General features: G+C 37.8%; 1 protein-coding gene across 1 annotated transcript in view; it reads left to right on the top strand.

Moving 5' to 3' along the window:
* LOC105813842 (breast carcinoma-amplified sequence 3-like) overlaps positions 1–14,258 on the top strand; it is a 105,162-nt gene that overhangs the window by 32,320 nt on the left and 58,584 nt on the right. The window contains exon 5 of the mRNA XM_012648645.1: positions 7,606–7,712. Within this exon, the coding sequence (XP_012504099.1) occupies positions 7,606–7,712 (107 nt within the window). The remainder of the gene's footprint in view (positions 1–7,605; positions 7,713–14,258) is intronic.

Raw genomic sequence — 14,258 nt, forward strand, 5'->3', positions numbered from 1 at the left:
TGGATCATATGGTAATTCTTAATTTTTTGAGGAGCCATCATACTGTTTTCCATAGGGGAATTTCTTTTTAATCTACTCATATATCTGGGAAGGATAGGTGCTCAATACTTTTAGTCTTTCTCTACTTACCACTACTTCTCTCTGAATATTTGCTTCTCTTCTTTGACTTCTTTAACAAGATGGGAGCAGTGGTTGCTCAAAGCTCTCTGTTCATACCTTTATGATTATACCATATGACCAGAGAGGAAAAATATTCATTAGGAGATCTAGATGGCGTCAGTCTGGTCACATTCCCGTTGTTGGAATAGTTGCTATGGCTAAGGATGTAGTACTAGAATTGGCTAAGCTGGTCATGTGCCTCTCTGTTTGATGGAGGATAAGATTAGTTACCAGAAAAGGGGGAGGTACAGAGTATGAAATGTGTGAGATACACAAGGATAATAGCTGCTCCAGGCCTTTATTGCTCTAGAAGCTTGGGTCCCCATTTCGGTAGTTTCTTAGACGTCTTCACTTAGATGTCCCACAGGTGCCTCAAACTCAGATTTCTTTTTCCATCTAACTATTTCTCCTTATCAGCTGCATTCCAACCCTGCTCACCTTTCAGGTCATTAAAGGCATAGAACTTTTCATGCCTCAGGATCTTTGCACAGGGGGCCCTCTGGCTGAAATGTTCTTTTCTACCTTTATGCTAATTTTTTGTTTTGGTTTTTTGAAAACCCCTGTATAATTACCTTTATCCTCATTTATTTATTAACATGTACTAAAAATGACTCCACAGTTTCTGGACTGTGTTTTGACAGTTTGTTGCCACTCTTAATATGAATGTGGAATACAGAAGTAGTTTTCAGAGGAAAAATTCAATTTCACTTTGTACCTCAACTTTTGAGGTCTGAACAGAAACCTCAATATTCATGTTGTCCTCTACAGTTTCAAACAGCTTTCTAAAGAAAGAGAATGTCCTGAGTGCAGTAATGGGGGAGGAGTCACAGATAAATTAAGACTGTACAAATTTTCAAAGGATGGATGAATCAAATGAGGGGTTGGCATTGTAGTTGGCTACGACCACACAAAGATGCTGGATGTCTCTGTAGGAAAGACTGTAAAGTTCATATTTAGGGGTAGATAAGAAAAAAGGAACCAGTAAGGAAGATAAAGAACAGTTATGGATAGAATAAACACTGATGCATGACAGAGGATATAAAATTAAAGAAAAGTCAAGGAATAAAAATAAACTTATAATAATTTTGAAAAACTATAAAAATTTTACAAAGTTAAGTTTTTCATTAAAAAATAATGAAGTCTGGGCTGGCGCGGTGGCTCACGCCTGTAATCCTAGCTCTCTGAGAGGCTGAGGCGGGCGGATTGTTTGAGCTCAGGAGTTCGAGACCAGCCTGAGCAAGAGCGAGACCCCGTCTCTACTAAAATTAGAAAGAAATTAATTGGACAACTAAAAATATATAGAAAAAAAAAATTAGCCGGGCATGGTGGCGCATGCCTGTAGTCCCAGCTACTCGGGAGGCTGAGGCAGGAGGATCGCTTGAGCCCAGGAGTTTGAGGTTGCTGTGAGCTAGGATGACGCCACGGCACTCTAGCCTGGGCAACACAGTGAGACTCTGTCTCAAAAAAAAAAAAAAAAAAAAATGAAGTCTGCAGTACCACTACTTACCCCAAGCAAGTGACTAAGTAGAATCTAAAATAAGAGAACAGAGATTTTATGCATATAATGATCTCAGGGGTTTTGTATGTAGCATTTGAGTCCTTCCAGAAGTAACAAACTGATCAAGGTGGTACTTGTGGTAGAAAGATGACTGAATTGAGAGTATCAGAGCCCTGAGAATTCTCATTTGCTATGAATAAATTATACCTAAGTTGTTTTTGTCAATGATGAAATGAAGTTGACCCCTCCTCTGCATATGAAAATGGATTAATGTGTCGATTTGGTTATGTACACAAAAGCACACAGAAAATTGTAAAACTGTTTAAATGTTGGGTATAAAGATAGTTATGCCCTAGGTGAATAAATTTATAATTTGAATTTTGCTGGGTATAGAACTGTCTGCTATTAACTTTGTGCCAATGAATTCCTATCAAAAGAAAATGAGCATTCAAAAATTACTGATGTATAAGCTATATAATGATCTTGATCTCTATCTTTGAGCAATGGGAAGGCACTAATGCAGGGGATAGAAGTGAGGAGATGTATCATTATTTGTGTTTTAAAAAGAGCAATTGACTCTAATGTTGAGTGTGGTGAGCAGTAGTGGATGCAAGAAGCCATGTATGCTTTTGGAGTAGATATTGTACCTGGGACAGGGTGGTGGTGGTGTAAGAGGAATAAAGAGAGCTGTTTAGGAAGACACAGGGACTAGTGATAGATTTACTGTTAGAGAGGAGGAAGAAAGTGGTTGTTGCTTTGCCAGTGGGACAGATAATGTTGGTGTTCACCAAAATAAGAAACCCTGGAGGAAGATCAGGTTTGGGAAGGAAATCATGTGTACCATGGAATACTACTCAACTACAAAAAACAATGGAGAACTAGCACCTCTTATATTATCCTGGATAGAGATTGAGCCCATCCTTCAAAGTGAGGTATCACAAGGATGGAAAAACATGTACCACATGTACTCGCCATCAAATTGGTACTAACTGATCAACACTTAAGGTGTTCGCATGGTACTAACGTTCACTGGGTGCTGGTCAGGTAGGGAAGCTGGTAAACCCACAACTAATGGAAGCCAAGCGCACTGTACTTGGGGGAAGGACATGGTGTAGCCCTGGCTTGGGCGAGGCAAATGCATATTATATGTAACCAAAATGTTTGTACCCCCATAATATCCTGAATTAAAAAAAGGAAATCATGATCTTTGAAATTTATACTACAATTGAAACATTCAAACCCCACATTGAGGAAGTCACTGGCACAAATTGAAGCAATGGAATGAGATCACCTAGGGTAGGTGAGAAGAAAAGAGAGTTTAGAAATTAGTTTTGAGTAACTCCAGTATTTACAGACTAGGCAGAAAAGGATGAGCCAGCAGAGAAAATGGTGAAGGAGTGACTAGAGAGAGTAGGGAAAAATTAGGAGATTATCCCTGAAAAACCAAGGGAAAGTATTTTAAGGAAGAAATGGTGATCATTGGTTATTGTTGCTGAGTAATCTAATAAGATGTACTTGAGAAATATCTATTGGATTTAACAATTTGGAGAATATTTGTGGCCATAGCAGAAGTCACCCGGGAGGAGTGTTAGGGGTATTATGAAATGGGTTCGGGGTGAATGTGAGATGAAAAATAGAGATGACAGTTGTAAATAGCTGAATTAAGAAATTTAGCTTCTAGACTGGGCGCAGTGGCTCACGCCTGTAATCCTAGCACTCTGGGAGGCCAAGGCTGGTGGATCGTTTGAGCTCAGGAGTTCAAGACCAGCCTGAGCAAGAGTGAGACCCCGTCTCTACTGAAAAAATAGAAAGAAATTAGCTGGACAACTAAAAAAATATATATAAATTAACCAGACATGGTGGTGCATGCCTGTAGTCCCAGCTACTCGGGAGGCTGAGGCTGGAGGATCACTTGAGCCCAGGAGTTTGAGGTTGCTGTGAGCTAGGCTGATGCCACGGCATTCATTTTAGCCTGGGCAACAAAGTGAGATTCTGTCTCAAAAAAAAAAAAAAAAAAAATTTTAGCTTCTAGAAAGAGAGGACAGTGATGAAGTGTAGTAAAGGGAGAGGGATAGTGATTGCTTTGATTTATAATTTTTTGAAGTATTTAGTGTATAAAATTTGGTAAATAACATGAAAGTATAGAATGCATTTTTTATAAACCCAATGCCTATGTAACCAACACCTAAAAACTAGAATACTGTTGATATTTGAACAACATGGATTTGAACTGTGTGGGTTCTTTTATATGTGGATTTTATTTTTTAAGACAGTCTTGCTCTGTCACCCAGACTGGAGTGCAGTAGTGCAATTGTATCTCACTGTAGCCTCAAATTCGTAGGCTCAAGTGATCTTCCCACCTCAGTCTCCTGAGTAGCTGGGACTACAGGTGTGCACCACCATACCTGGCTAATTTTTTTTTTTAAGTTTTTGTTGAGATAAGGTCTCACTATGTTGCCCAGGTTGGTCTCCAATTCCTGAGCTCAAGCGATACTCCTGCTTTGTCCTCCCAATGTGCTTGGGTTACAGGCATGAGCCACTGTCCCCAGCCCCCTAAACACGGATTTTTTTAGAATAAATATATTGGAAACTCTTCTGGAGATTTGTGCCACTTTAGAAAACCTCATGATGAACCACACAGCCTACAAATACCAAAAAATTAAGAAAAAGTTAGGTGTGTCATGAATGCATAAAATATGTGTAGATACTAGTCTATTTTATCACTGCTATAAAATATATACAAACCTAATATAAACAGTTAAAATATCAAAACATGCATGTAAACAAAGATTGTATGTGGCACCATTTGCAGTCTAGAGAAATATAAAGAAATGTAAAAATGCAGTATTAAATTAGAGCTGCATAAAATTATCTGTAGGACATATTGCACTACTATAATAATTTCATATCCACTTCCTGTTGCTATTTCAGTGAGCTCGTGTTGCAAGTATACACTTAAAATGTTGTGTGATGCTATTCATATCTGTGTGAGCAGTTTGTCTTTCCAGTAGATTGCATATCACAGTAAAAAGTGATCTCTTGAGGTCCTTGAGTATTTTTTATTGTGTTTAGTGCCATCCCATGAACCTTGAATAACATCGTGGGACCCATACAAAGCTCCACTAGTGATGCTGGAAGTACTCCCAAGAAACAGAGAAAAGTCATGACATTAGAAAAAGTTGAATTGCTTGATATGTATTGTAGATTGGGGTCTGTAGCTGCAGTTGCCTGCTATTTTCAAATAAATGAATCCAGCATAAGGACCACTGTTAAAAAAGAAAAAAATTCTTGAAGCTGTCACTGCAGCTACACCAGCAGGCATGAAAACCTTGCACTTTTTTTGAAAATGCAGCCTTTATGTGAGTGCAGGGTTGCTATGAGAAAAGCATACCTATAGATTCTAATATGATTCGAGAAAAAGCAAAGTCATTATATGACAACTTACAGCAAAAAAAAGATAAAGGATCTAAACCTGGAGAACTTAATGCCAGAAAAGGATGGTTTGATAATTCTAGAAAAAGGTTTGGCTTAAAAAATGTCAAAATAACAGGAGAAGTATCTTCTACCAACCAAGAGGCAGCAGACATGTTTCCAGATGCCATTAAGAAAATCATTGAGGAGAACGGGTTTTAATGCAGATGAAAGCTCCCTATACTAGGAAAAAAAAATGCTACAAAGAACATTTATTAGTAAAGAAGAGAGGCGAGCACCAGGATTCAAAGCAGGAAGGGATATGCTACCGCAATTGCTTTGTGCAAATGCAGTCAGGTTTATGATCAGGACCACCCTTATCTATAATGCTGCTAACCCCCCATCTGTGAAGGGAAAAGATAAATACCAGCTGCCAATCTTTTGGTTGTACAACAAGAAGGTCTAGGCAACCCTGATATGATAACCCTATTTATGTATTGGTTCCATAAATGCTTTGTCCCTCAAGTAAGAAAGTACCTTGTCAGTAAGGTATTAAATTCTTTTAATATTGCACAGTGCTCTGGCCACCGAGAACCCCATGAGTTCAACACTGAAGGTGTCCAAACTCAACATCTGTAATTCAGCTTCTAGATCAGGGAGTCATAAGGAACTTTAAGGCTCATTATATAACGGTACTCTATGGAAAGGATTGTCAATGCTTCGGAAGAGAACTCTGGTAGAACATCATAAAAGTCTGGAAGGATTACACCATTGAAGATACCATCAATATTGTAGAATTAACCAATGAAAGTCATCAACCCCAAAACAATAAATTCTTGCAGGAGAAAACTGTGTCCAGATGTTGTGCATGACTTCACAGAATTTATGACAGAGCCAATCAAGGAAGTCGTGAAAGAGATTGTGGATATGGCAAAAAAAAAAAAAGTGGGAGGTGAAGTGTTTCAAGATACGGATCTTGGAGAAATTCAGGAGCTAATAAATACCATACCACAAAAATTAACAGAATACAACCTGATGGAGGTCAGTGCTTATGAACTAGTGCCAAATGATGAGGAAGAAGGCATAGAAGAAGTACCAGAAAACAGATTGACATTAGTCAGTCTGGCAGGTGGGTTCTGATTATTCAGGACTGCTTTTGACTTCTTTTACAATGTAGATCTTCCTATGGGCACTGAAACTAAAGCAAATGGTGGAAGAAGGATTGGTACCGTATAGAAACATTTTTAGAGAAATGAAAAAGCAAAAAAGTCAGGCAGAAATTACAATGTATTTTGTTAAAGTTACACCAAATGTTCCTGCCTGTCCTGCCTCCCCTTCTACCTCCATCTCTTCTGCTTCTACCACCCCTGCGACAGCAAGAACAACCCCTCCACTTCCTCCTCCTTAGCCTACTCAATGTGAAGATGCTAAGAATGAAGACCTTTATGATGATCCACTTCCATTTAATAAATAATATATCTTCTCTCCCTCATGATTTTCTTAATATTTTCTTTTCTCTAGCCTACTTTATTGTAAGAATACAGTGTATAATATATATAACATACAAAATATGTGTTAATTGACTGTTTATGTCAACAGTAGGCTATTGGTAGTTAAGTTTTTGCCGGAGTCAAAAGTAATATATGGATTTTCAACTGCACAGGGGTTGGTGCTTCTAATCCCTGCATTGTTAAGGGATTAGCTGTGCTTCTCCCTTTCCAGCCTTTATTCTTTTATTTATTTTTCTTTCCTAATTGCACTATATAGGACCTCTAGTACAATGCTGAATATAAGTTTTAAGTTTGGACATCTTCGCCTCCTTCTCCCCTCTTGGGGGAAAGCATTCAGTCTTGTACCATAAAGTGTGATGTTAGCTACAGTATTTTCATAGATGTCCTTAATTCCTGGTTTGCTGAGAGTTTTTATTATGAAATAGCTTTTGAATTTTAGCAAGTGCTTTTTTTTTTTCTCGCATCTAATGAGGTAATCATATGATTTCTCTCCTTTATTCTGTCACTGCGGTAAATTATAATTGATTGATTTTTCCAATGTTAAACCTTGACTTACATTTCTTAGATAAACCCCATTTCTTAGTGATTGATTAGCCTTTCTATATATTGTGGAATTCAGTTTGCTAATCTCTTAAAAGGATTTTTATGTCTCCATTCATGAAGGGTATTGATTTATTATTTATTCTTCTAGTATCTTAGTCTGGTTTTGGTGGCCTCAGAACAAGTGGTACATGTTCCCTTCTCTTCTCTTTTTTAGACAAGTTTGTGTAGAACTAATATTAATTTTTTCTTTAAATGTTTGATATTATTTAAGTGGTATGGCTGGAAGCTATGTTGAAATGGGTTAAGGAGTGACAGGTATGTAAGGAAATAGGACAGATACCTTTGAGACTTCGGCTGTGAAGAGAAGGAAAGTAGTCACTGGAGAGCCATAAAGATTGAATCAGGCATTAAAGAAGTATAGTTGTTTCTTGATTGACATTGTCTCTTTTAAATTGGCTTCTTTGTTACTTAATTCTAATGCAGATACATCAAGAAATCTGGAATTTCATGAAATACATAGCACTGGGAATGAACCGCCTTTGCTGATTATGATTGGGTACAGTGATGGAATGCAGGTCTGGAGCATCCCTGTAAGTATGAAGGTGGTTAAATCCCTAAAACATAGTACTTCCCAACATGTTAGCTTATGTGAAATCCAGAGATACTTGCATAGTTTTATTAAGGTCTCATCTATTTATTTCACAAGCAGCAGCTGAGAGACAGTATGTGTACAACACCATATGAGGCTGGGAATGAGGGGCAAGTGGTGAATCAAAGATGCTCTAAATGACTGGCAAAGTGGGTCAGAAATTGTGCAAATCACTTTATATGCAAGATCTCATTTTTCTTCATGGTAACTCTATTAAATAGGTATTATTTTTCCATTTTAACAGAAGAGTAAACTGAGGCTTGTGAAAGGTTTTTTTTTTAAAAAACTAGCAACCATTGACAATATATCAATAGTTAAGACATTAACATGGTACAAAATTCAAGAGGTACAAAAAAGGGTAAAAAAACTCTCCCTCCTGAGGCTGGGTGTGGTGTCTCGTACCTATAGCCCCAGCTACTTAGGAGGCTGAGGTCAGAGTATCACTTGGGCTCAGGAGTTTGAGACCAGCCTGGGAAACACATAGTGAGACACCATCTCTTAAAAACAAAAAACAAAAACTCCCTGCCACCCTTGTCCCTCATACCCTCTACCTTGAGGCAACCAGGAATTCTAGTTTCTTATGTATTCTTACAGCTATATTTTATACAAATAAAAACATGTGTAGATATACTTCTTCTCTTAGTCTGAACCTTGCTGTTTTTTACTTCATAATGTCAGTATTCAGAAAGCTTCTTCATTGACTTTTTTTTTTGTTGTTTTTGGAGGCTCACTCTGTTGCCTGGGCTAGAGTGCTGTGGCATCAGCCTGGCTCAAAGCAACCTCAAACTCCTCGGCTCACGTGATCCTCCTGCCTCAGCCTCCCGGGTAGCTGGGACTACAGGCACATGCCACCATGCCCAGCTAATTTTTTCTATTTTTAGTGAGGTGGGGTCTTGCTCTTGCTCAGGCTGATCTTGAATTCCTGAGCTCAAGCTATCCTCCTGTCTTGGCTTCCCAGAGTGCTAGGATTACAGGCATGAGCCACTGAGACCAGCCTTCATTGACTTTTTTTATAGCTGCAGAATAATTGTATTATTTGAATTTTCCCTAATTAACTGTTCCTAGTTGATGAAAAAACTTTAACTGTCCATTTTTTTTGATATTAGAAACAATGATGTGATGAAGTTGAACAAAAGTTATTTCATGTCTGTGTATCTATAGGATAACTCCCTTTCAGTGGAAATACTGAGTTAAGGCTAAGTGCATTTGTAATTTTAATAAGTGTTTTTCATTGAATAATATTGGTCTGTTGGTCCTGTTTTGCCTCCTGCATATGCCTCCTTGGGGTGACCAAAAATAAAATGTCCTAAATGAGGAAGAGGCATGGGAGCAGCACAGCTCAGCGCGGTGTCCTAAGGACTGTATTTTGGCTTGTTTCACTTCAATTCAAGTGTTTGGCATGACCTAAGTATCATCTCTCTCCAGTAGATGGGTGGGCTCCTATCATGTGATTTTTTTGTTGTTGGAGGCTCTGGACCAACAGAATTTGAATTTGTATCTTTAATAAATGCATTTACCAAACTTAATTGAAGCTCCATGAATGTATATGTTTGTATTCCAGCCAGAATTTTTTTCTTTTTTTCTCTTTTTGTTCTTTTGGGTAATATTGTTGCTTCTTAAAAGATTTATTAGAAAACATGTATTACCTCACATTTAATGGAAGTCAGGATGTCTCAAGTACAGAATTTGGCCTTAATAGCATAAGAGTTACTGAGGAACAAACACATTAACTTTGTAATTCTTTATCATTTTAAGATAAAAATTATTTAATCTTTGATAAGTCCCTTATGATGAACTTTGGTTTTCCATTCTAATCATTTAATTATATTATTAGGTATCTAGGATATGGGTTTTATTAATATTTTTCTTATTTTTAAAAACTTGGCTTTGTTTTCCAGAGGCAGAAGAATCTTGCTGGTATGTCATGAAATTAGAAATATTCTTTCTCCTTTGAATTTTGAGATGTGTAGTTGATATTTTTCAGTGCCCTGCGGTGTTTTTTGTAATTTCAGTATCCTCCCAAAGGCATGGAGAAAGGACTTAAAATTTGGCAGTGTTTTTTTCCTACCGAGAGAAATATTTCTAGGTTGTGATCAGAGAAAAGAATTTTGTAAATGTAACTTTTTCTTATTGAGAGACTATATTTTGCTTCATTATATTGTTTGTTGACAATTGAAGGCAAAGAGGAAGCTGTATCTTTAACAACAAGGTTGAGTCTTTGGAATTAGGGATGTTGACTGGATTGAGCACATTCCTTTGGTGGTACTCAGGTTGTTTAACTGCCTACTGTTTTGGTATAATTAGAGGTTACTACATTTAATAGTTTAAAAGTTGTGTGTATCTCTGAATAATTTAAAGGTCTTTATTCCTCCTTATGCCCAGATTGTATTTTGAGAGGCTTAAATACATTTTTTTGGCTAGAATTTTCTTTGATTTAGTTGTATACTATTGTAGTATCCCTATGAGTACTGTTTCAAGAATTGGAGGCACTGTGGGAAAACAAGCTATGTTCTATTGATTGAGCTCTCAATATAGTCAGAGGTTTATATTAACATTATCCCATCTAATGTAGAAGTTACTTTATTTATTTTACAGGTGGTAGGAGGTGGAGCTAGAATTCTACAAGCTAGAATGCTTGTAGGAGGTGGAGCTAGAATTCAAAACCAATTAAGTCCGAATTCAAATTCAAAGTCCATGACCTAAGAGCTATACTTCATCACTTCCCAAATTTTATAGAAGAATATATGCCATATAAATAGTTTGATAGTTCAGTTTTAGTTTTTGTAGGAGTGAAGGGAATTTCCCCTTCTCTCTGTGAAATAAACTGACAATAGAGTAACAGGAGAAAAAAACATACGAATGGGCATGAGAACCACACAAAATATAAGACTCAAGGAAAGGCCAGATGGCTGAAGCACCCCCTTCATAGGGGAGAGATAGATAGATAGGGGCAGGTAGTCAATTTAGAGGGCTATTTTTAGGAGAGTTTTATGGACCCAAAGACCAGACAATGGTATGTAAATGATTCTGTTCGGAAATGGGACTTGAGATAGTAGCCTGTGACAAAGTCTGTCTGGGTGTGGTGTAATTCCTCAGCCTTCCTTCCTTCCAAATACATTTACTCTTTCCTGATTATTGAGATTTTGGGGAGAGGGTGGAAGGTGAATTTGTTCCTTTTAGAGGATCTTCTGAAGCAGGTTCTAAGACCTTTTGATTTCCTTTAGTTCAAAATGCTCAGCATGCCAAAATGCCATACTTTTGGATTTTGTTTCCTGAGCCCCAGCATTTTCATTTGTAAAACAGTAGGATATACCTTCAAATACTCAATTATCTTTCACAGACTACTATGACTGTTAGCCATTACTTTATCTAAACCCTTCTGAAACTTATCACTAGTCATTAATTCAATATGCATATGCAAGACAGTGGGGAGCATATGTTAGCCAACCTAGGAAAAATATGGCTCTTATGGATCTTTGCAGACTTAAGTCATACTGTCGGCCCTCCATATGTGTGGCTTCTGCATCTGCAGATTCAACCAACCGGGGATTGACAATATTTGGCGGAGGTTGGGGGAGGAAGGTTCGTTTTGTCTGTATTGAGCACGTACGGACTTTTTTCTTCTCGTCGTTATTCCCTAAACAATACAGTATAGCAACTGTTTACATAGCATTTACGTTGTACTAGGTATTATAAGTAATCTAGAGATGATTTAAAGTATGAAGGAGGATGTGCATAGATTGTATGCAAATGCAAAGGATTTGAGCATCATGTATTATGGTATCCACATCGTGGAGGGGTTAGAGGGTGTGAGGTGTTGAGGTGGGTGGGTGGTGGTGGTGCTGGAACCAATCCCCTACAGATACAGTATTTGCTTTTGAGTAAGCGTGGATGGGCAGAAAGTCAACCCTTGTCCAAACCTTGGCTCAGTTTTTACTTCTAGTATGTGCACAGGGCTCCCTTGTGATGCTTTTATATGACTGCCCTACCTGACTCTCAGATTAGGAAAATTAGCATATTCTGGTTAAACGTTGTAAAAATTGTGTATGAAGTGCTCAAATATGAACAGCGCTTAGATGATGTCTAGGAATATAGTTAATTAGAGTCAACTCAAAAGCAGAAATGTGCAGAAGTAGATTCTCTATTGCCCAATGTTTACCACTTTGTATTTAAGATGGCTGTAGGAAAACATCAGCTTTCTTAGCTTTCCTAAGCTGTTAGGCCCCTTCTTTAAACACATCTGATGTAACAGTAGATGGTCAGTATTCTAGATGAATAGGCCATTTTTCCACCCATGCCTAACAATGTTATTGCTTCTTATTTTTCGTAAGGTAAATATAGGCTCTCTTGCTTAAAATTCTTTTTTTTTTTTTAATTTCTTTTTTTTGAGGCAGAGTCTCAGTCTGTTGCCCTGAGTAGAGTGCCATGGCGTTAGCCTATCTCACAGCAACCTCAGACTCCTGGGCTCAAGTGATCCTCCTGTCCTGGCCTTCCAGAGTGCTAGGATTACAGATATGAGCCACCGCGCTGGGCCTAAAATTCTTAATTTTATATTCACAAACCGTGTGTCTGACAAAGGGAATACCCACAATTTTCAACGAATTCAAACATCTCAGCAAGAAAAAAACATACAACCTCCTTAAAAAGTGGGCAAATGACAGGAACAGGCATTTTTCAAAAGAAGATATACAAATGGCCAACAAACATGAAAAAATACTCAACCTCACTAATTATCAGAGAAATGCAAATTAAAACCACAATGAAGCCGGGCAGTGGCTCATGCCTGTAATCATAGCACTTTGGGAGGCTGAGGCTGGAAGATTGCTTGAGGCCAAGGAGTTCAAAACCAGCATGAGCAAGAGGCTAGACTCCATCTTTACAGAAAATAGAAATATTACCTGGGCATGGTGGCACATGCCCATAGTCCCAGCTACTTGAGAGGCTGAGAGCGGGATTGCTTGATCCCAGCAGTTTGAGGTTGTAGCTATGATGACACCAATGCACTCTAGCTGGGTTACAGAGCGAGACTCAGTCGCAAAAAAACCCCACAACAAACAAACAAAAAACCAAACCACAGTGAGATAGCATTTTACTCTAATTACAGTGGCCATTATTAAAAAGTCAAAAAATAATAGATGTTGGAGCAGATACAGTGAAAAGGTAACACTTATACGCTGCTGGTGGAAATGTAAGTTAGTACAATTTCTGTGGGGATCAGCATGAACCCTACATTTCTCAAAGAACCGAAAGTAGATCTACCATTCAATCCTGCAATCCCACTACTGGGTGACTGCCCAGAGGAAAAGAAATCATTATATCAAAAAGATACCTGTACTCATATGTTTATTGCAACACAATTTACAATCGCAAAGGTATGGAATCAACCTAAGTGTCCATCAACTGATGAGTGAATTAAAAAAAATGTGGTATGCATACACCTTGGAGTGGATACTCAGTGATAAAAAACAATGAAAAATGACTTTTGCAGCAATTTGGGTGGAATTCGAGGCCATTATCCTAAGTGAGGTGACCCAGGAACAGAAAAATAAATGCTGCATATTTTTGCTTCTAAGCAAGAGCCAAACTATGGCTATATAGGGTACAAAGAGTGGTGTAATGGGTATTGGAGACTCGAAAGAGGGAAGGGTGGGAAGGAATGAGCAATGAAAAATTACCTGTGGGGTACAATGTACATTACTCAGGTGATGGGTACAACAAAAGCCCAGACTCTACCACTATACAATATATCCATGTAACGGAATTCAACTTGTACTCCCTAAACCTATTAAAAATTCTTAATTAAAAAAAATTAAAGTTATATGTGTATATATTTTAAACACCAAACAGATTTGTATGAAAAAAGCAGTTCCACATGCCTCCTTTCCTAATTTGTTCAATTCTATCAGCTATTGTTATTTTAGTATTTCGCTTATTTTAAAATACCGTACTTCTTGATTTTTTTTTTCTCCCAGTCTTAGACATTGATTCACTTGGTGACATGAACTGTGAAGATTTAAGTGTTATTCAGGTGTTATAGCTCTTTTAGAATTTGTCTAGCAGGTTTTCTGGTCCTCACCGGAAGATCTCCTCCTCCCCCCAAAAACGGTCTTCAATTATTCAATACAGGTCTGGGATATACAGTGGTGAGCACAGTATATGTGGTCTTTGCTATTCTGGAGCTGGTAGGAGAGAGAGAGAGAGAGAGATATTTAAATACAAATAAGTTAACATACAACTTAAGTTGTAATGTGAAGAAAAGCATCCTGATGTCATGATAAGGAAGTGGCATATAAGCTTCAGAGTAAGATTTAGTCAGCGTAAGGTTGGAACAACAAACACCAGTCAGAGGTTCTGCGGTGGAAGTTTTCTTTTCTCTGTGGTTAGAAATTGATTTTGATTGCTTAAATTTTTTTCTGTTTAAAAAACATCGAGAGAAATATATTTATGGTCATGTAATTTAGAGAGATCGGTAAAAGTAAGGCTCTTG

The sequence above is a fragment of the Propithecus coquereli genome, unplaced genomic scaffold (assembly GCF_000956105.1).
Source record: "Propithecus coquereli isolate 6110/MARCELLA unplaced genomic scaffold, Pcoq_1.0 Scaffold291, whole genome shotgun sequence".
NCBI classification, from domain to species: Eukaryota; Metazoa; Chordata; class Mammalia; order Primates; family Indriidae; genus Propithecus; species Propithecus coquereli.